Below are 27,303 nucleotides of genomic sequence, written 5' to 3'. Positions count from 1 at the left end.
GGACACTTATTTTCTCTAGGAATGTTCTGTATACATCTGACCTTAAGTGTTGCTTTTATAACAAACTCTCAAGGTCATGGAGCACCTAAAATCTTAAATGTTCCATCTAAAATAGGCTCTTAAATTCATTTTTCCATTAATATCAAATGAATTCATGGCTATTTATTTATTCTTCAGTTAGGTTTCTCTTTTGATCAATACATTTATGAAATTGTTTACCAAATCAGAGGTATAGTCTGTGAGCACAAAACAAAATTAAAAACGATGTTGGTACATGGGTACCTAAATTAACTACCAAGAGAATTCCAAATAAGTAGAAAACAATGTCCACTGAAGTCACAGGTTTATTGTGACTCATTTTTCTAATTTAAAAATTATTTCATATTGTAGTTTCACAAATATAAAATTGGTATTTCAGAATCTAAATCAGCCACTAAAGCAAAATTCAGGCAAAAGGCCATATGAATTAAAAGCTGAGCTTGGGGTTCAAATCCTGTCTCTACTACTTATACAAACAGTAAGTAGGTAAATTTAGGTTACTTACTGAACCTCTGTCAGCTTTAGATAAGAGCCTTAATCAAAAGGAACTATTATCATTAGGCACTACCATCTGATTAAGTATATTATCTAATTTAATTTAGTCAAATACACCTTATCATTCTGTCACTTTCACACAACTGCTTTATATATTTGGTGTATATTTTCCCTTGCCAAATTCTGACATATTTCACCAGGTCTTTAATCTCATAAAATATATCTGAGCAAATGTAAATAATTAGTTACAGAAAATGAATATAAGGATTTTGCTTTTGAGATTTTATAGACATTACTACAAAATTATGAACTAGAAGTAGTGAATCTATGTATCTTGGCCTCTACTTTGTCATTATTCTCTCATTCTTCCACAATAAGCACTCTTGTCCTTCATCGAATCTTTCAGCATGGCAAGGATCTGATAATCATTTATACCTTTGTATGATGACTAAGCCAACACGTAACCTCTCCCAAAAGCAAAGCCCTATTCCCAGCAAAAATTTAATCCCCAGTTGGGAAAATAAGACAGATATTTTTGTGAGAGTTAAGATAAACCCAGTTCTCTGAAATCATACCATACCTATTTTATAACTTCTTACAATAGCCAGTACAGTTCTCTAACACAATGTGTATTTAATAAACATTTGTCCTACTATCAACAAAGCTGAGAAACAAAAAATGAAGTGTTCACATCTATTGCAACATTCTCTACATTAAAAAAATAATAGTAGTAAAGGTCCAACTATAAGAAAATGAGCTCTAATTTATGTAGTTTCCCAATATAGATATTTTTCTAGTTTAGCCAAAATGTAACTATCATGAGAGTGAGAACAGTATCTCCAGTTAATCTACAACACATTAATAGAGACTCATTAAACATCTGGAAAATGACTGAGTTTAATTCTCTTATTTACTCCCCCACAAAAAAGTTCTTTAATTTCTAAGTTACAAAGCATTATGAACTGTGTCTGAAAAAAGAATATATAAAAAGTCTTTTGAATCCTTGAAAGTTTTAAGACTTTTACCTTTTTCTTTCCCCATTTCATGTTATTCATTATTTTTAAATTTTAAAACTGCTTATGCTCTCTCCTTACTAACATACTGTTTTAATATTTACAGAATTCCTCTCAGCCTTTCTTCATATACATATATTTTACCTGTATATATTTGCTTTGATTTACTAAGTCACTTCCCTTTAATTAGACAATTAAGTTTTTATTTCAATTAGAAGTGTTCCAACAAAGGTGAAACAAATTTTAAAAACCTACTTTATGATATTTATTGAATATTTGCACTCCCCTACTACTTGTAATGGCAAATACTGGGACAACCAAAATGTTCCAACAGTCAGGAATTAAGGACGACCCAAATACCCCAAAATAGATACATGAACTTAGCATAATAATGGTTAAGTTATAAAAGAGCATATATGTCATATACTTTTTTTTTTTTTTTTTGACAGAGAGGCAGTGAGAGAGGGAACACAAGCAGGGGGAGTGGGAGAGGGAGAAGCAGGCTTCCTGCGGAGCAGGGAGCCCGACACGGGGCTCGATCCTAGGACCCTGGGATCATGACCTGAGCTGAAGGCAGACGCTTAACGACTGAGCCACCCAGGCGCGCCTATGTCATATACTTTTGATTTAAACATATATGTGCATCTAATATGAAAAATATGGAATGATATACACTGTAGAATTAATGTCAAATGTTTCTGGATAAGTAAGATTACAGATATTCTTTAAATTGTTTCTTAAAATAAAATAGTTTCTTTACTCATTATACTTTTTTGTTTGGTCTTATTTTTTTGCCCATAACAAGTCCACCTAACTATAATACACAATTAATATATTAACTAATGAAAACCCACTGCTGAATGTTTATGTTGGATTTTCCTCCCCTACTAAATTATTATCATATATTTATATTATCCAATTTTTTACCATTACAAACAACTCAACAGAAAAAAAATGATTAAACTCAATTTAAAATAAAAAAGTAAAATGGGAGGGCCAGGGGGGAAAGATTATAAAAAATGAATGAAATTCCTTAAAGAAAAAAATTGTAAAATCATCCCAGGCATGCCAAAATCATTAATATCTAAAAACTACTGATCAGAGAATATTAAACAAAATTGTTCTTGTGTTTTCAATCAAAGCAATTTTAACTATATCACAAGCTACCGCTATTTGTAGATCCCAGGTTTTGCTGGATTTATACATGAAATTAGGCCATACTCCTGCAGAGTCACCAAGTAAACATCTACTTTATGTCTTAAATCATATGCTGTCTTCTCTGTGAAGTCTTCCTGGATTCCTCCAGACATATATTCCCATATGCACCCTTCTTGTACATATTTCCATTTTGCATTTTATCATAATGTAAATTATGTGTCTGTCTTTTCCATTAGACTACAAGTTCCATGAAAGGAGAGAGTGTGTCTTACGATTTTATTTTTCCCTACCCTACCCCTAACACAGTTATTAATAAAACTTCCGGGAGAATATGTGAGTTATAATCTGACATGGCCAATGCAATTCAACTAACATTTGAAGTGCCTATTTAAGACTGAACCATTTATGGAAGGTGTGAAAGCAAATAAAAGCAGGGCTCTTCACCACAAGATGCTTAAAGGCTAATGGAGAGGTTTAGGCAAAAATATAAACAATTATAAACCCACAGAATAAATCTTACAACAGATGTACAAAGTGCTATAAGTACACAGTAAAGGGAGAAGTTACTTCTGGCTAGAAAGGAGAGATCAGGAAAGGTTTCCTAGAAGAGGATATATTTCAGATAAGCCTTAAAAGATGGTTAGAATTTTAACAGGCAGAAATAGTAAGAAAATATAGAGAACTGAGTAAAATCCAGTCTAGGAACTACTCCTGGAGATCTTTAAAGAAATTTAGGTATTTGAAGAATTCAGTTTACAATCTAAACCAGCAAAATAAGATCTCTTTTTGCTCTCAACTATTCCCTGAATAAAAATGGACTTTACCACCAAGTAAGTTTAAGAGCCCAAAGAATATCAGTACTACATGTGATCTTTTTTCATACATGATCTTCATTAGAATAGTCAGATCAAAGATATAATTTTAGGATATCCCCTGTGATTTTAGGATTCCCCCCCAATTAAAGACATGTCTCAAAGTAGGTATAATGACATATTCAAAGTGTCCCATATAAAATTAATCTCAATTCTACTGTCATTTGTATTTAAAAAAAAGAATCTGTAAATGCCTTGTCCTTAATCCAAAACTGAAAAAACAAAAACACAAACAAATTAAATATACTTACTGTAACACAACCTTTAGAAGCTCCTTTTATTTTACCAATATAAACAGAAGTAAATATAAAATCCAGTTGTAGATCCATCTCATTACTAGGTATAATACAGGAAATGTTTTCCATGACAGGATTATATGGACATAATTCAGATGAAGCCTAACAAGGAATAAATTATAAAATGCATATAACCCTGAGTATTACACAAATGCTGACAATGATTTTCAAAGTCAAATATTTCTTTAAATTGCTATTAATGAATTTGTGAAGGATTTTATACTGTTCTTATTGTGAAGAAATAGTTACTAGATTTGTTTTTCTTAAAAAGCGTATGATTTACCTTGAGAAAATTACTCTTAATAGTTGAATCTTAAATTAATTACATAGGCCTAAGCTCTAGAAATATATCTTCCTCTGCATCAAAGCCATGATTTCAAATTTAATATTCCCTAATAGGTTTTATTCATTTTTAGCTCAACAGAAATAAATTAAAATTTATACAGTACCTTAGTTTAAAATGAGTTTCTAAATACATTATCTCTTTTAATCACCACAACCACCCTGTGAGGTAGTTTGGGTTTTTTTTTTCCATTTCATAAGTAAAACCGATAGATATTTGGATTGGCTAAGTGACTTGCCGAAGGTCATGAAGTTAGTTGAAGCAAAGTTAAGTCAAATCCAGGTTTCTATCCCCAGGTCAAGGGTTATTTCAACCACATAAAATTGCTTCATAAACCAAGATGATGCTCTTAGGTAATGCGCTTGAAGGCATATAAGTGCCTAAGAACCATCTCCTCTATCAAATCTGTTTTACTCTATGTCCTATGTCTGAAAATAGCCAACTCGTTACCTAAAACCTCAAAAATCATACCACTTCCACTCAAACACTACTGAACTCATGCTTTTAAATTAAAATACACTACCAAGAAGTATTAGCAGCAGCTGTTTCCTACATCTCTTCTGAATTTTAAACTGCTTTCAAATGACTTTTTCAACTATACATTTGCCTAGCCTTTGTACATTATTCCTCTTTAACCCTAACATCACTAACAACCAAATAAATTCCCACTAGAGCAACTATGCATGTGTACTCACTCTCCTTCTACCTCTAGAAAACGTGATTAATCCTCATCTGAAACATATGTAGTACTCATTATTCTTAACCCAGTTCACAATGCCATTTATCTACTTTATAAAAAATCTTTATCATTCTCATCTTTTATTGCTCACTCTAATATTCTTCTTATCCCTTAAAGAATAAGTAACAAATCAACTACAGGGATTCTAATCAGTCAAATAACTGTGTGTGTTTTAAGTGATAAAATCAGAAGATGGGATAAAAAGAATTTCTTATTGGGGCCTCATATTTTGCAAAGACTAAACTAAGTGCCTCCTAAAAATGGCCAACCCTTGTTTCTCATAACTTCATTTAAAACTGGAAACAAGGGGCGCCTGGGTGGCTCAGTTGGTTAAGCGACTGCCTTCGGCTCAGGTCATGATCCCAGGGTCCTGGGATCAAGTCCCACATCAGGCTCCCAGCTCAGCGGGAAGCCTGCTTCTCCCTCTCCCACTCCCCCTGGTTGTGTTCCTGCTCTTGCTGTCTCTGTCTCTGTCAAACAAATAAATAAAATCTTTTAAAAAAAAAATAAAAAAAAAAAATAAAACTGGAAACAAGGAAAGGTGTGGAGATGTTAAGGTATGCTGCCCTATAGATCTTAGTAGGTCTTCACATTATTTTCTGCTTAGGTTGTAATCATATTCCATCAGTTCTACAAAAAATGTTATTTTCTTATAATATGATCATTTCATACTGCATTAACAACTTATATGCTACCAAGGAAACTATAATTCATTGAGAAGTTTGAATTCATTATCAATAATGACATGGTTTTCATTACAAATACAACTAAGCCATCAAGTAGGCTACTGGCCCAATCAAGCAAAAATGGTTACTAAGGTGCTAAGGTGATCTCTATATAGAGCACCAATGCAATAAAAACACCAGCAAAACAATAATCAGACCACCAGACATTTTTATAGAACTGACCCAATTCTTCATCACACCTTAGAGAATAACAGCCTCTGACATTATTAAAAAATAAACCAACAATAGTTTTACCATAATTCTACACTGGTGGTTACTAATAATCATTTCTTTATAATAGGATAATAAGAGGCTGATAATAAGAATACTGACAATAAATGATTTGAACCTCACTTTAGAACTATACTTTTTTTTTTTTTTTTAAAGATTTTATTTATTTATTTGACAGAGAGAGAAACAGCGAGAGAGGGAACACAAGCAGGGGGAGTGGGAGAGGGAGAAGCAGGCTTCCCGCAGAGCAGGGAGCCCGATGCGGGCCTCGATCCCAGGAACCTGGGATCATGACCTGAGCCGAAGGCAGACGCTTAACGACTGAGCCACCCAGGCACCCCTAGAACTATACTTTTTAAAGTACTATGTCAAAACACAACCGGCTGACATTAAACTGAGACACTTCCATTTATTATTTTCTGTAAGAAGGAAAAGACAAAGGACTTACCAAACTGCTAAGTTTATGACACTATTTTAAATGCTTTCATATGTTACTTCATTTAATACTCAAAATAATCTTGTGAGGTAGGTATTATCATCCTCATTTAACATATGAGTTAACTCAGGCTTAAAGAAGTGACTTGCCCAAATGACAGAGGTCTGTAATCTCCAGAAACCATGTTCTTTTCCCTACATCATGCTGCCTTAATTGCATGTGAGGAAAAGGAATAATTCCAAGTAGCTACACTACTAGAAGACCAGACATATAAATACCGGAAACTTTTTAATTCTAGGAAATGTTTTGATAAAGTAGTTAAATGTCCAATGAGAATCATTTTTTAAAAAAAGAAAAAAGTATTCAAGTCAAAGAATATTTAGACTGAAAAAAATATAAATGACCAAAAATAAAAATAATTCTTTCACTTCAATAAAGACAATTACATTATTTCCTTCAAACTAATATGAAAATTATCTCAAAATTCAAACTAGGAACATTTGTAATTTTTATAATAATATTCTGCTTGATGAAAGAAACAGTCATTAATCAATAGCGTATATTTCACTGTTAATTATGAGAAAGCAGAAATAATTACCTGTACAGATTCACATGTAATCAATGGTAGTTCTGACAATGCTGATTCAGAAGTACTCTCATTTTCATTAGTGATCACATGGTCTTGCTTAGGTTGTAATTTAAGAATTTCTGAACTTTTATGTTCAACAGGTCCTTCTTCATCACTGGAAACAACAACTAAAAAGGAAAAATTATTTTTTAAATGTGTCACGATAATCACACATTGAAAAGAAAAAGAAAACTTTCTAATTCATGCAATATGCTTTTAATAATCCCATGAAAATTTAATCTAACTTTGTCCAACTTAGAAACTGGACTATCATTATCTGATTTATACTAGTTATATACAATATTTCCCTATCAGTGCTATTATTTATCAGTTACCTGCAACCTTACCTTCTGGAGGATGAAGACATTTAAAAATGGATAAAGTCATGAGAACTTAGGAACAAGTTCTAGCTAGAATAATAAAAATGTATTGTGCCATCACTCTAAATTGTACTTTAAAAAAATTAAGTTTAAGATTAAAATTTAAAAAAATAAATTGTAGTTGCCTCCAGGAGGAAGCAGTGGATGCCTGAGAAGATGTGGGAGACTATTCCCTGTGTATCCTTTAAAACCTTTTTTGTACCATATGAGTGTATCAAATACTTGAACATTAATTAAGTCAAAATTAATGACAATATATAGCACTTAAAATCCACACTTCAGCATCATCAACCAAAATGTCAATAATAATGGTCCTTCCAGAATCCTTTTAAAAACTACTGAGATGAGGGACTCCTGGGTGGCTCAGTTGGTTCAGTGCCCGACTACTGGTTTTGGCTCAGGTCATGATCTTTTGGGTCATGGTATCGAGACCCTCAGTGGCCTCCATGCTCACTGGGGAGTCTGCTTTAAGATTCTCTCCCTCTGCCCCTCCCCCAACGTGTGGGCACACACGCATACAAGCATGCTCTCTCTCTCTCTCTCTAAAATAAATAAATCTTTAAAAAAAAAAAAACTACTGGGATGAATTACAGCTCACAATTCTAAAAAAAAACCCAAAAAACCCTGCTTTCAAGTAATCTATTGTTTACCTAAATCATTATTACAAAATTTATGAACAAAGTCCCAAAACCCCAAGTTTTCTTTTTCTAAAATTAATATATTCCACAGTGATGTCATAAACAGCTATTGCCTCAGCAAAATTTGAGAGGAGAAATAGAACAACTAAGTAAAGCAGAGAAAATTAAAAAACATCATTATCCTACTGTTACTTACTTGGTTCAACTGATATCAAAGATTGGTTCCCCTCACTGTGTTCACTTAAAGCAGGCTTTTCTATTACATTCAATTCATTCTCATCCTTTTCTAGCAGGGTAGAATTCCCCACAGTATCAGTGGAAATAGAGCTCTCAAAAGTTTCAGCGGTTGAACAGTCAGAGGTACTTTTGGGAGCAGCACTCAAAGCCAACTCCTGACTATTAAGTGAGGATAGTTTAGCAATATCACTTTCTATAGGTTCAGGTGTAATTTCCTCAAGCACTTTTGAGTCTTGATGATAGTTTTCACTCGACTTTTTAAATTCAGCAGATGCTGTTGAGTCATTTTCTTGTCTTTTCTGAACATAAATGCATACAGAAAATTAGCATTAGTTAAATTTGGCTAAAGAATTTTTTTTAAGTTTAAATTCCTAAAGAAGAATATAGAAGTAAAAATATTGTATCATTTCTATAAATACAGGGATAGAAAACTACACAATTATACTGTATTACTCTTGCTAGGGTCTCCCAAGTAAAAAGACAGAATTTGATCTGTCCAATCAGATACCCAAATATTTTTTTAAAAGGCTGCAATATGGAAACTCCCATATTTACAAGTGGTTCAGGTGGTTTCCCACAACCTAAGTCAACTTTAGAGTAAGAAGAAGTCTTTTTTTTACAGTTTTATTTTGTAAAAGTAATGAGGCCAAATGACGTCATGTGACTTTATTAACAAAGACAAAAAATTAAAAACTTAAAAGGATAACAATTTGAAAAACTATCAAATCAATCACTGACTTCACATCTCTATTACCGTTTAAATCTTAACCATATTTATAACTCAAAGCTACTGAAAAGTCCTAAAAGGCCTGTGAATTAAAGGAGTAAAAAATTCTCTTTACTTTTATTAACTGTACACTAAGTTTTGAAAATAGGTAGTATGTGCATGAAGTATGGTAATTCTTCACTTTCAACAGATTCCCTAAACCCAAGGTAGAGAGTCTTAAAGAAGTTGGTAAGTAAATTACTACTGATAAAAGAAATCTGGTAATAATTTTACACAGCATATGAAAAAGCAACTGACTGGACAATATGAATAGAGTATTAATAATATCTGGTTAAAATAAGGGCAAATAAAAGAGAACAAGTCCAATGGATATATACCAAAGTAAGGAGTGCTATCAGAGAAGGAGCATTTTTAACTTTTTTACTTGTTCATAAATTTTGAAATTTGTTCCAAAAGCTATATTACTAAAAAACATTTAAGTTATTTTTTAAAAATCAAACAGAGAATCAAAAAAATAGGCAAACAAAAGAAAGAAATCTAATGATAAAAGCAGACAGTTATAAGAACATCATTTGGCCACAGTAAATTCATTTTTATGATAGAATAAATTATTTCATATGATATCTAAATACCTCTACTTACTATCTGTCCTGCTGATTCATACAACACAGAAGAAGAATTATGAGAATCAGGTAAATTACTTCTAAGCCTTTTCTTTCTCTTCCTGGGAGTCAGAGCAGGTTCCATTTTTGAATCAGAAAATATATCATCCTTATTTCTGCTCCCTTCTTCAAGATGATCACAACCTCTACTTCCACTACTGAGGTCTTAAAAAACAAGAGAAACATAAATATGGCCAAAAAGTACAGAAAGAATCCCTTTTAGAAGACCTCAAATAAACATCATCAAAATTGCTATACAACTTCCAAAGCTAATCTAAAAAGAAGTTCACTGTTACATTCTCATACTGACATGGATGAATATAAAGAAATACCCTATTTTAAGTTGCATACACAAAGTAAATGTTCATTGTACAATAAATGAGAAAATATATAAAAAGAGTATTCTTTAGTAACCAAAGCAATGCAATCAAACTGTTTTTCCTTTTCCTATAATTACATTTGATTGTAATACAAAAAGAACGGGGAGTGTTAATAAAATTTGGAAAATTCACATTTTAAAATGTCTTGATAATTCATTGTGATTCTAGAAATTAGTCGTCTTTTTAAAATTTAAGTGTTATATACATGTATGTATTTTTTTAAGTGAAAAGAGACAATAATTATGAGTATTAATCACTGCTCTTTTAAAAGGAGCCAAAGGACGCCTGAGTGGCTCAACTGGTTAAGAGTCTGCCTTCGGCTCAGGTCATGTCCTGGGATTGAGTCCCGCATCTGGCTCCTTGCTCATCAGGGAGCCTGCTTCTCCCTCTGCCTGCCACTCCCCCTGCTTGTTCTCTCTTTCTCTGACAAATAAATAAATAAAAGCTTTAAATAAATAAATAAATAAATAAATAAATAAATAAATAAATAAAGCGAGCCAAAATATTTTACCTCAGCAGCAGACTATCATATGTGATCATTCACAAAGCTATCAATTTGGTTCAGTTTGTTTCTTCTTTTTAAAAATCAAGATCTCATTTTAAGTATCCAATAAATCTACTCCCCTACAGATAAAGAAATGTTCCCTTTTTTAAATCAACAAAGCATTATCTGAAACCCATGTCAATTACTAAAAATGCTTAGTATTTCAGTTATCAAATATATGTACTATACAAAAATACCTTCCAAAAGGTTCTACCTAACTGAAGGTTATCCTGAATTATATTGCTTTCTGAATCTACGTAAGTACCAACTCAAAGTTTATGTAAACAAAATCCCAAAGCAGCTTCCTTGAATTCATAACTGACAATTCATGTAACACTTACTGGCCTGACCTCTTCATTCATTCAAAGTTCTTCAATACTACCCACCTTCTCTTCAAACTATTCTTGCCCTTACTGTTGCTTCATAGGCACCTAATAACTAACATTCATAATATCTCTTTGTCATTCCTTAAAAGGCAGGCATTGGGACAGGACTGAGGGCAAAATTCCAAGATGGTCAACGGTCTTCCAATTTCCAAAGAAAATACTCTTTACTCTATCCCCCAGAAAAATAAAATCTCCCCTAAATCATCAACATAGTATTTTGAACAGCACAATAGCTTTTTTTTTTTTTTTGGTAACTTTGTAAACCGGAAAGGTAGTCAAATACAATTTCTACATATATGTGCTATGTCAAATTACAATTTCTAAACATAAATACTATAGCAAAAAGACTGAGGAAAGGAAAAGGGCTTGAGAAAAACCCTATTATACAGGCGTTTTCCCTCAAACAGTTTATTTACTATTCACACATCAGCCAAGACTATCTCATGGAAAACTAGAATAAATTTATTAGATAGAGCTTGCTGTTATAAAAACAGGATTCTACCTACATAATATATACAATTTAATGCACAAATTTTACTAGTATATAAAATTAAAGAAGTGACAAATTCTTATAAACAAAAGAGTATTAAATATTTCCAATACAGGGGTGCCTGGGTGGCTCACACAGTATAGCATACGACTCTTGATCTCGGGGTTGTGAATTTGAGCCCCACGTTGGGTACAGAAATTACTTAAAAAAAAAATCTTTAAAATGTATATATATATTTCCAATATATCATTTTCATAAAAGTAAATTCCACAACACAAACTTAATGTACTACAAAAGAATGGTACACTTGGGAGTTGAATTCAGAATTCCTATTAATTTATGGGCTTATGTTAAAAAACTAGTATTGGGGGATGCCTGGGTGGCTCAGTCAGTTAAGTGTCCAACTCTTGATTTTGGCTCAGGGTCATAAGACTGAGTCCCACATCAGGCTCCACACTGGGCATGCAGCCTGCTTAAGGTTCTCTCTCTTCCTCTCCCCCTACTTGCTCTCTCAAAAAAAAAAAAAAAAATTTAGTAAAAAAAGACTCTCCCTCTCCCTCTTTGCCTCTCTAAAAAACAAAACAAAACAAAAACTGGTATTGGACACAATTATCCATAAGATGGAAACATAGTGAGTTTCAATCAAGTTTCAATAGCTACTTTTCTTAAAAACATTTTATCTCTGAAGAGAACCTTCAACGGTACTAAGGAACTACAAAGTGTTTCTTTTATCAAGCATTTTTTTCCCTGCTAAGTCTAAAATTCCACTGTGACTTTGAAGTAATACTGAAGGGTACAAATCAGAACTTTTTATTCAACTATTCCTACTCTATCCAGGAAATCAGTAGAATGTGAGGGTTTAACAGTGGTGTCTAGATAGTATGTGAATGGAGACCACTTGTAAAAATACTTTTTATTTGGTAATTAATGAGAATTATTTGTGGAAAAAGTACCATTCATAAGAAAATAAATGTCTTTTATTATGTGTAGCTAGTGCTTAGTGACCAATTGAAAGATTATGTATACAATTACACTGCTCTCTCTAGATTGGTCTAGTAAGAGTTGAAGCTGGTTATTAGTCTAGTTTCTTTTTAAGTTTTCCTCTTCTGAAAAAACGCTACTAAAAATTGTAAATAGCTGTGCTTCAAATGAAGTACAAAGAATTTTTGCATAGTATCATTAAAGAACCATCTTTTCCGGGGCGCCTGGGTGGCTCAGTTGGTCAAGCGACTGCCTTCGGCTCAGGTCATGATCCTGGAGTCCCGGGATCGAGTCCCGCATCGGGCTCCCTGCTCGGCAGGGAGTCTGCTTCTCCCTCTGACCCTCCCCCTCTCATGCTCTCTCTCTCTCTCTCATTCTCTCTCTCAAATAAATAAATAAAATCTTTAAAAAAAAAAAAAAAGAACCATCTTTTCCAGTGAATAATTTATAAAATCATTCAGAAAACAAAGTATCTCAACTAGTTTCAAGCAATCAGTAATCCAAGAGACCCCTGAAGATGTTAGTTCCATATCTGACTAATGTAGTAAATTGTTTTGGTGCAAATTTTTGTAAATTATTTTAAAATCTTAAAAGAAAGACAAAAAGGAGAAAAGTCAATTCATTAACCCTACATGCAAGGAGGCCTAAAAAGAATTTTCAGAAGTCTGGGATGTATTTACCTTTAAATTTGCTAATAGTGGCTTGTACTGGCATCCTCCTAGAGTTGAGAGAAATTCTAATGAATAAAGAATGTATGTCATAGGAGGATAGACAGTGGGAAGCTAAGAATAATAACTGAGTTAGCAGCAATATCAATTACCAGAAATATCCATGGAAACAACACTTATAAATAGCTAAACTAACATTCTAACTGTATAACTGTATACCCAGCCCCAACAACAACAAAAGAAATAATATTCAAATTTAAATTATAGACTTAGTAAATAAATCAAGAAATGTATACCGTAGTGTACAAATAACAAATTTAGCAATTTTCTTTGTGTTGCTAAATAACCTCCCTTTACTTTCACAAATCCTTTAAATGAAAGTTTAAATAAAGTTAACCATAACTTAAAAATTATTAGAAATGCAAAAGATAAAAATTCAAATGACAACAAATTTCTAAGGTTCACAAACCTTTAGGTTGAGCATCAGATACTACAAGAGAAATGCCATCATCATCTCTTTGCTTTTCTTTAGTGTGTGAAGCCTGCTTTGCATAATTATTATCTACTGTCTTACTTGGTTGGGAAACCCTGCAAAAGAAAATAATATTATATTCAACTCTCCTATATCCAAATGAATTAAGAAGCCAGTTGATTTATATTCAAGATAAAACCCAGTTTTACAGGTTACAAATACAGTCCCATATAGCAATGTATATGATCTGAACAGAAGAAAGAATATTGAACTAACATTTGAGAAATAAGTTCTCATCCCTATTCTAATTAAATTCTCCCTATTTCTTTGGAGGGAAAAAAGATATGGACACCACAGGATTGGGTACAGGCAAATGAGCAAAAGAATGATACAGGTATTAAATACATCAAATAGGTTTAAAAAGTAAAAATTCCATGAACAAAAGTACATGATAAGCACATCTATATGTAATCAAAAAATAATAACCCAAAGGTAATTGTTAATATGTTTCAGTCATGGTTCACATATTAAAAATTAAGTACAAAATAAAGTTTGGAGTGTGGTAACAAATTTTACCTCCAGAAGGAATAATTTATATTATAAGGTACTCGTTAAATTTATAAAATATAAGGTTGTATGAAAAACAAGTTTTGACATGATAAGCACAATATTACTATAAATGAAAACTTAATACAATATTAGTAGGGGACTTCAGCACCCCACTTTGAGCAATGGATAAATTATCCAGACCCCCCCCCAAAAAAAAACAAAAAAAAATCAACAAGAAAACATTGGTCTAAAACCGTACATTAGACTAACTGGACCTAACATGCATTTATAGAACATGCCATCCAATAGCACCAAAATACACAATTCTTTTCAAGTGCATATGGAACATTCAAAATCATATGATAATCATAAATCATAATGATAGACTACAAAAAACAAGTCTTAGTAAATAAATAAGACTGAAAGCATACCAACTATCGTTAACCACAATAATATTAAACTAAAAATCAGTAACAGGAGAAAGCTAGAATATTCACAAATATATGGAGATTAAACAATATGCTCCTGAATAAGTTGTCAAAGAAGAAATCAAAAAGGAGATCAAAAAATACCTTGAAGTAAATACAAATTTAAGTACAGCATATCAAAGCTTACTAAACACTGCAAAAAACAATTCTAAGAACGAAATTTATAGTGATAAATGCCTACATTAAGAAACAAAAACTCCAATAAACAACCTCACTTTACACCTCATGGAACTAGAAAAAGAACTAAGCCCAAAGTTAGCAGAAAGAAGGAAATAACAAAGATCAGAGCAGAAATAACAAAAACAAGAAAAATGATAGAAAAGATCAAAATGGGGTGCTTGGGTGGCTCAGCTGGTTAAGCGTCTGACTCTTGGTTTTGGCTCAGGTCATGATCTCATGGGTTGTGGGATCAAGCCCCACACTGGGCTCCATGCTCAGTGCGGAATCTGCTTGAGATTCTCTCCCTCTGCTCCTTTCCCCACTTGAGCACACTCTCTCTCAAAAAATAAATCTTTAAAAATATATATTTTAAAAAAAAGATCAACATAAGTAGACCCAGTTTTTTGAAAAGATAAACAAAACTGCCACACTTCCTGGTTTCTAACTATATTACAAAGCTATAGTAATTAAAATAGTATGGTATGGCATAAAAAGAGACTCCCAGGTCAAAGGAACAGAATTGAGAGCCAGAAATAAATCCACACATATATGGTCAATTAATTTATGGCAAAGGAGACAAGAATATACAATAGAGAAAGGAGAATCTCTTCAATTAATAGTGTTGGGAAAACTAGACAGTCACATGCAAAAGAATGAAACTGCATCCCTGCCTTACACCATACATAAAAATCATTTCAAAATGAGTTAAAAACTTAAAACATAAGACCTGAAGCCATATAACACCTAGAAGAAAACATGGTAGTAAGCTCATTAACATCAGTCTTAGCGATGGTAAAACACAGGTCACAAAAGCACAATGAACAAGTGAGACTACATCAAACTGAATAAGGAACAGGCAAGGTTAGGCAGGAAGAGACAGGCAGGGGGCTACATAATCAGGCTCGCAGAAATCCCAGATTTGGAGAAATGTTGTAGATGAGATATTAACCAGGGAGAAGGGATACTTCTTTGTTCTAAATAGAGACAGGATATTCTCATGATATTTACCAATCTACCATGTTGGTTCTAAACACAGACAGGATATTCTCATACTTACAAATCCACCATGTATTGACAAGAAATTTACCAAGTTCCCTGGTCAGTTTTCTATAAAAGACTGACCTTAAGAACCCTCAGGGGCAACCGGTTACAGACCCTTCTTCCTCTAGAGAGATTTTTTCTTTCCTTTCTATTCTCACCTTCACTTAATAAACCTTCACCTCACTTCACTTCACCCTTTTGTGTCCCCAAGATTCATTTTCGACTGCATGAGACAAGAACCCTGCAACCCTGCAACAAAACTAAAAAACTTCTGCACAGCAAATGAACCCATCACCAAAATGAAAAGGCAATACATGGAATGGGAGAAGATATTTACAAACCATATCTCTAATAAGGGGTTAATATCCAAAACATATAAAGAACTCATACAACTCAATAGAAAACTTTCTATTAAAAAGTGGACAGAGGGTGCCTGGGTAGCTCAGTTGGTTAAGCATCTGACTCTTGATCTCAGCTTGGGTCTTGATCTTGGGGTGGTGAGTTCAAGCCCCACGTTGGGCTCTATGCTGGGCTTGGAGCCTACTTAAAAAGAAAAAAAAAAAATGGGCAGAGGAACTGAATGGACAGTTTTCCAAAGAAGACATACAAATGGCCAACTGGTACATGGAAAGGAGTGCAACATCATTAATCGTCAGGGAAATGTAAATTAAAACCACAATGAGATATTACATCATACCCATCAGAATGATTATTATCAAAACAAAACAAAACACTGATAGCACATGTTGTAAAAATGTAGAGAAAAGGGAACCCCTGAGCACTCTTGATGGGAATGTAAATTGGTGCAGCCACTATGAAAAATACTATGGAGGTTTCTCAAAAAATAAAAAATAGATCTGCCATATGATCCAGCTCTTCCACTTCTGAGTATTTATGCTCAGGAAACAAAATCATTATCTCAAAAAGATATCTGCACCTTGATGTTCAGTGCAACACTATTACAAGAGTCAACACATGGAAACAACCTACGTGTCCACTGACAGATGAATGAAGAAAATATACACACAGAAATATTATTCAACCACAAAAAAAGAGACAAATCCTGCCATTTGTAAGAACATGGATGGACCTTGAAGGCATTATGCTAAGTGAAATAAGTCAGAAAGAAAAAGACAAATACTGTATGACCTGACTTACATGTGAGATTTAAAAACCAAAAACAAAACAAACAAAAAACACCAGGGAGTGGCCAACAGCCTGCAGAGCAACATGCCTAAGTCTTATTGTAACCGGCACAACACATAGCCCATCCATGACTCTCCATCTGTCAGAAAAACACAGTACAGTGGTAGGAAACACAAAGAGAATGTGAAAGACTACTATCAGAAATGGATGGAAGAGCAGGCTCAGAGCCTGATCAACAAAACAACTGCTATATTTCAATAAAACAACTGCTACATTTTCAACATTTCAACTGCTATTTCACGAAACCTCTTAGGCAATTCTTTGCTCCTCCTCCTGCAGGAGCAATGATCCCACTTCTCCCCAGTCTCCCGGGTCCTCCTCACCCTGGTATGATGCCAACACCCAATAGGCGGTCCCTCCCATAAAGCCAATTATGGACCCTCCTCCTCCTTGGATGATGCCAATGGACCTGCTCCTGTAATGAGGCCACTTCTGGGAAGCCACATGCCAATCATGCCTGGGCCCCCAGTGATAAGACTTCCTACCCATCCCACGATGGTGCCCACTTGGTCAGGAATGACTCAACCAGACAGATAAGGAGAGATGGGAACCTCTTTACATCCATTTTATACTACTTTTTCTACTTCACCAGGAGATCATGGTGCTGTGACTTTGGGTGTTTTCTAATAGCATGACAAGGAAGACTTGCTCCCCCTTCCTATCAAAGACAGAATAGTTTTTGCAGGGGAGTTCGTATGAACAACAACAACAAAAAAAGTAGTTTTCATTTGTATTGTGAAATGTGAAAATAAAATTGTCCACTGTTTTAGTTCAAAAAAACAACACTTAAATACAGTCAACAGATTGGCAGTTGCAGGGGGTGGGGAGGCTAGAGAGAAGTGGGTGCAAATGGGTAAGGTGGTAAAAAGGTACAAGTTTCTAGTTTTAAGACAAGTTAAGTGCTAGGGTATAATGTACATGCAGCATGGTGACTATAGTTAATAGCGTATTGTACATTTAAATGTTGCTAAGACAGTAGACCTTAGAAGTTCTCATTACAAGAAAAAAAGTAACTATGCATGCTGATGGATGTTAACTAGATTTACTGTGTTAATAATTTCACAATATAGACATATATCAAATCGTTATGTTGTACACCTAAAGCTAATACAGTGTTCTATCAATAATATATCAAAAAAATTAATTTTTAAAAATAAATTGATAGGGGCACCTGGGTGGCTCAGATGGTTAAGCGTCTGCCTTCAGCTCAGGTCATGATCCCAGAGTCCTGGGATCGAGTCCCACATCAGGCTCCCTGCTCCTTGGGAGCCTGCTTCTCCCTCTGCCTCTCTCTCTCTCTCTCTGTCTGTCATGAATAAATAAATAAAATCTTAAAAAAAAAAATTGATAGAAACAATTGGGAAAACAATTTAGTACTAATTAAAATAGCCAAAGAATGAATGAAATCTTTACATACAATACTCTCATTCATAATAAATTTTTTCTTCTTTTTTTATAATAATTTTTAATAAAACAACTCATTATGGTAGTAAAGTAGGCAAAAATTGTGAAGTAAAAAACTATATAAAATTACTAACCTATATCATTCTCTCAGAACACATTATATAGTAATTACTGCATTTTCAGACCTATTTAACAATATGGAAATTTTTACACCATTTATTAGCATTAAAAAAATCAGATACCAAGAATAAATCAAGGATCCCTGTACAGTAAACTATAAAACATATACAAATGACCACAGGAAGATTGTGGAGTAGGAAGTACCTACCATTTTGCCACCTAGACAACAGCACACTGGTAGAATCTGTCTGATATAACTATTTTGGAATTCTGGAGTCTACTAAAGGTCACAACTACTAGTCAAAAAGTTCAACAGTAAATTGCAGTTAATTTCAGTCAATTTGAGCTCCAAAGGTAGTAGCAGTGACCCAGTCACCTACCTCTAGGAACAAAGCAAGCAGCAAAGCCCAAGTTCCTAAAACAGTTTGCACAGCTTACAATTACCAAGGTAAGCAAGAAGGACCTTATTCTCCACAAATATTGGGAATCTGTATTCTGATCACCGATGGCTGTTTCTGCTCATGGATGAGCAGACATAGAGAAAGACAGCCATTGTTGCAATAACCACCACCAATGTCGCAACATTTTTCCCATTCAGCTAAAACGACTTCCCGGAGACTTACAGGGTTAGCATCTATTATGTTTTATTCTCCCCCCCTTCATTTTTCCCATTTTCTCCTTTTGGGAACCAAAATTTTTTTTTTTTAAAGATTTTATTTATTTATTTGAGACAGAGAGAATGAGAGAGAGAGAGCACATGAGAGGGGGGAGGGTCAGAGGCAGAAGCAGGCTCCCTGCCGAGCAGGGAGCCCGATGCGGGACTCGATCCCAGGACTCCAGGATCATGACCTGAGCCGAAGGCAGTCGCTGAACCAACTGAGCCACCCAGGCGCCCCGGGAACCAAATATTTAAGGATTGCAGTATTAGAAAATAATCACATATACAAGGGAATTCAAAAAGTCACAAAAATTACTAGGGAAAGGCATAAGCTCAGGAAAGACCTGGGAAGACCTTATGTTTACATATCAAGCTGATGTGCGGAACAGAGACAATTAAAAACAACAATTAAAAGGCAACAATTAAAAAAAAAAGGAAAGAAAGAAAAAAAAACAGCAAACCCTTGGGAAGGGGAAGAATCTGATTTCCAAACTTACTATAAGATTCAAGTGCTGTGTTTTCAACAACAATAACAACAACAAAAAAATCACAAGGCATACAAACAAACAGGCAATCATGGATGATTCAAAGAGAAAAAAAGTAAACCAAAAGAACATGCCCCTGGGAAAAAATCCAGAAAGCAGACTCAATAGACAAAGACATTATAACAACTATCTTAAAGATTCTCAAAAAGGTAAAAAAAAAAAAAGTCTTGGACAAAGTCAAGAAAATGATCTATGGGTAAGTGAAAATATCAAGAGATGAAATGTATTAATAAATCAAAAGGAAATTATGGAGCTAGAAAGTATAGTAACTAAAATGAAATATTCACATGGGTCACCTGGCTGGGTCAGTTGGGAGAGCATGCAACTCTTGATTTTGGGGTCGTGAGTTCAAGCCCCATGTTGGGTATAGAGATTACTTAAACTTAAAAAAAAAAATTAAATTAAATTAAAAATTCATTACAGGGACTCAAAAACAGATTTGAACAGGCAAAAGAAACAGTCCATCATCAGTACTGGATTTAGAGAAGGGAAAGGGAAAAGAAATAAAGAAAGATAACTTGAAGATATGATCATAGAAATTATCAAATCTGAGAGACAAAAAAATTTGAGAAAGTCAACAGAGCCTAAGGGACCTGTGGGACACCAACAAGTGGACCAATATATGCAACATTGGTATCTCAGAAGGAGAAAAATTAAAGGAGCAGAGAAATTACTGAAATAAATAATCACCAAAAAATTTCCAAATTTGATGAAAGACATGAATATAAACATCCAAGAAGCCCAAGGAACTACAAGCAGAATAAACTCAACGAGACCTGTACCAAGAAACGTTAATGTCAGAAAACAAAGGCAAAGACAATCTTGAAGGTACCAAGGAAGAAGGAACTCTTCACATACCAACGATACTCCATGAGATTTCTCATCAGTAACCATAGTGGCCAGAAAGCATGGGGTTGGTATATTCAAAGTACTGAAGGACAAAACTGTCAACCAGAAATCCTGTACCTGGCAAAACTATCCTTCTTTTTCCAGTTCCTTAAGTTATAAAGTTAGGTTGATGATTTTAGATATTTCTTCTTTTTTAATGTAAGCATCTACAGCTATATATTTCTCCTTTAGCATTGCTTTTGCTGCATCCCATGTTTTCATTTTCATTCATTCCTAAGCATTTTTTAATTTCCTTGTGATTTCTTCTTAGACCCACTGGTTGCTTTAAGTGTGTTAATTTCCACCAATTTTTGAGTTTTCCAGTTTTCCTTCCATTATTTCTAACTTCATACCATATGGTCAGATAAGATCAGAGAAAATATTTGAAAATCATATTTCTGATAAGATATTAATATTCAGAATATACAGAGAACTCCTAAAACTCAAAAGTAAAACACAGCATGATTCATCAAAGGGCAAAGGACTCGAATAGACATTTCTCCAAAGAAGATACATGAATGGCCAACAAGCACATGAAAAGATGTTCAGCATCACTAATCATTAGGGAAATCCGTATCAAAACCACAGTGAGATATCACATCACACCCATTAGGATGGCTATTATGGAAAAAAAAAAAAGGAAAATAACAAGTTTTAACAAGGATGTGGAGAAACTGGGACCCTTATGCACTGCTAATGGCAATGCAAAATGGTATGGCTGCTATAGAGAACAGTACAGTGGTTCCTCAAAAAATTACTAATAGAATTAACGTATAATCCAGAAATTCCACTTTTGGGTAGATATGCAAAAGAACTGAAAGTAGAGATAAAGACACTTGCACACCAATGTTTGTAACAGTATTATACACAACAGCCAAAAGGTGAAAGCAACCCAACCACCCAAAGACATTTATACCAGACTACAGATAGGCAAAAAACAAATCAGAACTTCATTTAGGAAAGTAATCTCTAGAGAGTTGTTCTGAATCTGATATCTCATATAAATCACAAATTAAAACACCACTTAACTAACCTATTTCTATACCTGGGACCGAAGAAGTCTTTCCAAGGATAAACTAACATATTTTACAAAATAAAATTTTAAGTTTACATACTACAGAAGATACTATAAACAAAGTGAAGTTGACAAACAGGAACTTGAAAAAATTTTTTGCAACACATATAGCAAAGAGTTAATACCTTTAATAAGAGTTCTTACAGTCAATAACAGATGGAACACACCAATACATACGAAGACTAAGAGAAAATACAAAATCCATCTTCACTAAAAATAAAAAATGACTGAAATGAAAGCAATTTCATGTAAAGTTGTATTTATTTTTGCCAACAGGTTATCAAAAATTTTTTCAATGAAAACACTTAATTCTGGTTAGAATATAAAAGAATGGTACAGAATTTATAAAAATACACAAACTTACTGTAGCAATGCTATACAAAGAAAAATGAAAAATATCCTAAATGTCCACTCATAAGCAAGCACATATTTGTAAAAAAAGATATATCTCTATGTATTGATTGGCAAACTATCAAGTTACAAGAGAAAAGCAAATTTTCTCATTTACTCTCCAGCATACCTAGGCATTATTATGTTATTTTACAGATGAGGTAAACTGAGGCATAGAGAAAGAAGTGAAACAAATAGACTGAGATAAAATTCAACCCCATACTAAATAAGTTAGTATAGGTATAGCATTTATCACAGTGTAATATCATAATAAAGACTTAATAAATATTAGTTAAGTTTTTAAAGGAGTAATAGAAAGCTTAATAAATTTCTGTATTTTCAAATAATAAGTTGCCATCTAGAAAAAACAAATATGCTACTTCAAAGAGACCATTTTAATTCAAACTCCTTTTCACCCTTGGTGTTTTCTTACGATTCCTGTATTTTTGGTATAAAATACAGTATTTTTTTCCTGCATAAATTCTATTCGAGTTGTCATTATAGTAATAATAACAGTTCTGAACACTAAAGATAGGCTAAGGCTAAAATAAGACTTTTAGCCTTTATAAAACATTTTTCCATAGGTTTTATCAAGGGCATAAGTGCTAGATTTTCAGAGAAAACTTCCTCATTTTCAGTCATAACCCCCATTCTCCTACCCACCAATTTTCAGTTGTTAATTGACATTATAACTTTGTAACAAAGAGTTGGCATATTTACCACATTCTTCGCAATAACGACAATAACAATAATGTCAGAATATCACGTCTTCTCACAAGATCTAAATAATTTCTATTTACTCTTCCTGATTTTAAGATAGGCAGGCTGGGAGGAGGCTGGTTACAGCAAGAATCCCATCCTTGAGCCTACCCTGTGTTCATGCTATATTCAGTTTTAATCAGGCACATCTACTGAAGTCATGGTATGGCCATACCTGCAATTTATTTCCATGAGGCACTCTGGATTCTCCTCAAAACGAATTCATTTTAAGGGAAGAGAGAATCACACTAATACTAGTATGGCTGTGACAATTGCCTTGGCAATACTGGTAATAGTAACGGGTAGCAGTGATCTCAGGATCAGATACTGGCATCCTCACCAGAGACTTCAGGAGCATCAACTACAGCACCAGTAATAGTACTTTTGATGGCAGCATCAATAAGAGAAACACAAAAATAATGACTAACATTTATTAATCACTTACTAAGTTTCTGACATTATATTAAGAACTTCACATAGTTATCTCCTTAAATATGCACAATAATCTTATAAGATGTGTGTTACTACCTCTGTTTTAAAGATAAAATAAGTAACTTGCCCAAGGTAAATCAGCACATTTGCAATACTGCTAAGATCTGAATCCAGATGTCTGACTCCAAAGTCTATGCCTATTCTAAATACAACAGTCAAAAAAATTACCACCAAGAGAATGAATTTTCAGAGCCCACATCAAATACCACCTGGAAATTTCATAACCATTTAGAAAGGACTTGAGGAAAGCTAGCATTCTCACTGAACAGATTTTAAGAACACCCAGAAATTTTAGACCTCTTATTATTAAATCTTGGCCCCCCCCCCAAAAAAAAAAAATCTTGGCCCCAAATTGGTATAAAGCCTGTACAGTACAGATTACAATTTGATAGTTCCAAGAATCCTCATGATAATGCTATTTTTCCTAACAGTATGAATGTGCACTGATGTCTTTTGAATTCCATAGTGACAGTACATAAGTGGCTTTTTCTGTAAGAAAGTATCATCAATTAACATTTTTATTTGTATGATACTTTATGTGCACAAAGAATTCTCACATGTGATATTTAATTAAAAGAGAATAAACAATTTTGTGATGTAAAAAGGTCATTTCTCTTCCTACAACTCAGAAAACCAAAACTCAAGATTAAATGACACGAACATTTACCCAAGTGCACAGAATTAAAATATATATTGAGCTAAGCACTGGTTATAAATGCAATTAGGACATGCTGTCTCTCCTTAAGGAGCTCATGGTCTAGTAGAAGAGGCAGAAATAAATACCTATAGTACAAACTGATTAAGCATGTCTAACATTTCTAATTACACATTAATTTACACATTAAATACATGAGTAACTGAATAATGCCACTGAAACTCTAGCAAATTAAGAAAAAGACCTAATAAAGTATAAAGTCAAAACTGTCAACGAGGATTCACTAGGTAGAGGTGATGTGAAACATAAAATATTCTCCAAAGGGAGAAAAATTTTGTAAAATATTTAAGTTCATATCACATAAACAGTTTATAAAACTAAAGTGTGTTAGAAATATAAGAAATTTGTTACAGATCTTTAAAAAGGCAGCTATAATACTCTTTAACATAATTAGGCTTACAAGAGAAATACAAAACAGAAGCTACTTGTGGATGATTGAGAGCAAATTAAAAAAAATAAATAAGAACGGATCAATAATGTTTCACTCAGATCAAAACTATTTATTGTACTGGCTGAAGGCAGAAAATTAAAAAGAAAAGTTCATGGTAAATGAAAGTTAAAAGATTTAGTAGTACTTACTAACTGACTAACTTAGCTTTACCCACAAGTTCTTTTTTATTTACAGTCCGTACCTGAACATCTCCTACAGCTTAAAACAAAAGCAACTTCAGATTTCCATTTCTCTTACTGGCTCAGTAAGCTATAGTTGTTAATAGAATTCACTATCTCAAACCATTTTTGTGAGGAACACATTCAGCCATTCAATCAGAAAATAGCTCCTGAGTACTAGGTGCCAAATACAATTCTAGAATCTAGACATAAAAACAGTGAATACAACAAGATGGAGAGATAGATGAATGGATGGATAGACTGACAGATGGCCAGACAGATAAACAGGACAGAGGAGGAAGAGGAACTTAAAAATTTCAGAGGAATAGATTTCAATTATATCAAATAAACTGAAATACTGAAATAGGTAACTCAATTTTCCTTAAAAGTCTACATCTATTTTCCCAAAACACAAGTACAGTGTACTTTTTGAAACTGATTATTATCCACAGACTGCTGGTTCCAACAGCCATCTCAAGCCACCAGGGGACAAAAGTCATACTAGCCATCAGAGCACATTTGCCCTCACTTTTTGCAATAACGCATCTATGGGGTAAGAATAGAGGCTCATTAGAATAAGTATAATATTTATTTTGAGTAAAGTTATCACTAAACATACCTTTCAGTTAAAAAGGAGCTCTTGTGAGGATTTAGATTTTGACAAGATTTTAGGCTGCCATCAGATGATGAAGAAAGCTGCTCTGATTGCAAGTTGTCTGTATCACCCAAACTGGCCTCAGTTACAGATGAGGTCTTTATGTATTTTCTTCCTAACTCCGTTCCCAGGACATTCGTCAATATAACTCTGGGTATCCTGTCACACAAAATAACAAACACTGTACTGTACTGAAGTTTGCAGTAAAAAGTGTATTCTAGGAAGTTGACTTTTCAAACATTTTCATCTTTGCACAAGTAAACTATTAGAACTATATCAGTCTAGAAATCAGCCCATAAATACACTGTAGGAACACATTCTTTTTATGTTTCTAGAAGTACTTGTGTCTTACAAATTGGCACAGATTAGCCTGCCACAATAATGGTTTAACTGTACTAATGGATGCTACTGGGGTGCTTAAAATTTTAACCAATTTTTCTCAAAAATTCTTTTTCTTTTCCAGTATTTATTAAAAACACAGATTACTACAAACAAATTCAAGAAATCTTTATTCTTCTCATTCAACAGAAAGTTCTTGATAAATAATTACATACTTGTAACTGGCAAATGAGAAATGCTAAATCCAACAGGAAAGAAATCATTCAGAATGCACCTGTGGTAATGATAGATTCCATAAGTGAAACAGCACACATACCGGTGGTAATATATATGCTTTATATAACAGCACCAAGGAAAGAGCCAATAAATCAAATGTGTAGAAAATTAAAGTGTATTTTTAAAGCTCCAAATTTTTTAAAATTAGTGGGGTTCACATCAAATGTACTATATAAAAGCCTGATATCTTCTTAAACAGAAGAGGATAAATATAATCTTTTCTTGGTTAGCCAATTGTTATTATGAACAACTGACATACTTTGCCACACAGCAATGATGCCCTACGGCAATTATTTGGCCCTGAACTGACCAACCCAAACCAAATTATAATGTTCTTAGTTCTTGTTACTGTATTTTTTAAGTTTTCCTATCTCCTCTTCATCACATATTCTCCTTGACTGTTATCAATGTCATTTGCAGCACTTTACTGACCATTTGTGAGAGACAACAGAAAACACTTAGAAAGAGCCTGAGTACTTCCATTTAAATGAAACCTGAGCGTCCCTGTACTTTGTTACATTTGCTGTAGTACCTAGAGGTTTTCCCTTATTTTTACTGCATAGAGGCATTATGTTCTTTTCACACTATGTTCCAGACAGAATGGGATTTCAGATCTTAGGAAAACTTTAAAATAATTTCAGTCTGCTCTTTATTTTAAACACGAAGAACTCAAAGCTCAGAAAAGTTAAATGGCTGAAGGTACAACTCTTCTAGCAGAAGAACCTGGGCCTATTATCTTTTGGTTTCTTAATTTTATTCCATTACACATATCCTTAATACTAAGTTGTCAAAGGATCCAGATAACTGAGCTTTTCTATAGATACTGCAGGAAATCTTTGAAAATATGCTTTTCCAGCACAACCTCCACAAAAAAACTATTGCAATGATTAAGTAGTATATATGATGTAAAAGCAAAGGCTAGTCATAAATACAACTCTCTAAACTCAGAGTTTGAGTGAAGAAAGAAGGGGAAGGAAGTCTGTCATCTAGTACAACCACTGATTGTGAGGGAGGGCAGAGATATTTTTCTACTTTCTCTTAAGATTTAAATCTCTAAGGATCCTAGTTATTACAGTCTGCTTTGTGTATTTGATGCCTGAGAGAAACCTCTTTAAAATCCTTGATTTGAAGTGGGAATGGAGGCAATATAGGACCAGAAAGGAGTCTCAAGATTTCTTTTATCTGACCTCACACTAGAAATTGCTATGAAATAAATCACTAAAAAAAACTACAACTAGGGGTACCTGGGTGGATCAGTAGTTAAGCATCTGCCTTTGGCTCAGGTCATGATCCCAGGGTCCTGGGATCGAGCCCCGCATTGGGCTCCCTGCTCGGCGGGAAGCCTGCTTCTCCCTCTCCCACTCCCCCTGCTTGTGTTCCCTCTCTCGCTGTGTC

General features: G+C 33.8%; 1 protein-coding gene and 1 pseudogene across 6 annotated transcripts in view; one reads left to right on the top strand and one right to left on the bottom strand.

Annotated features, from left to right (window-relative positions):
- The window catches only part of SENP7 (SUMO specific peptidase 7), a 139,666-nt gene that overhangs the window by 31,384 nt on the left and 80,979 nt on the right, over positions 1-27,303 (bottom strand). For 4 of the 6 annotated variants that reach the window (XM_006729569.3, XM_031024046.2, XM_081797705.1 and 1 more), the window contains 6 exons: positions 25,258-25,452; positions 13,538-13,656; positions 9,600-9,784; positions 8,190-8,529; positions 6,946-7,103; positions 3,829-3,975 (listed from right to left, as the gene is read on the bottom strand). In XM_006729569.3, coding sequence (XP_006729632.1) covers positions 3,829-3,975; positions 6,946-7,103; positions 8,190-8,529; positions 9,600-9,784; positions 13,538-13,656; positions 25,258-25,452 — 1,144 coding nt within the window. The remainder of the gene's footprint in view (positions 1-3,828; positions 3,976-6,945; positions 7,104-8,189; positions 8,530-9,599; positions 9,785-13,537; positions 13,657-25,257; positions 25,453-27,303) is intronic. The other 2 variants (XM_031024045.2, XM_031024047.2) reach the window with 1 other exon arrangement.
- On the top strand, positions 17,008-17,520 carry LOC102749424 (U1 small nuclear ribonucleoprotein C-like; annotated as a pseudogene).

Source organism: Leptonychotes weddellii, chromosome 1 (assembly GCF_054177405.1).
Source record: "Leptonychotes weddellii isolate Sample4059 chromosome 1, ASM5417740v2, whole genome shotgun sequence".
In the NCBI taxonomy this organism is placed as follows: Eukaryota; Metazoa; Chordata; class Mammalia; order Carnivora; family Phocidae; genus Leptonychotes; species Leptonychotes weddellii.
This window is presented reverse-complemented; position numbering and strand designations above follow the sequence as displayed.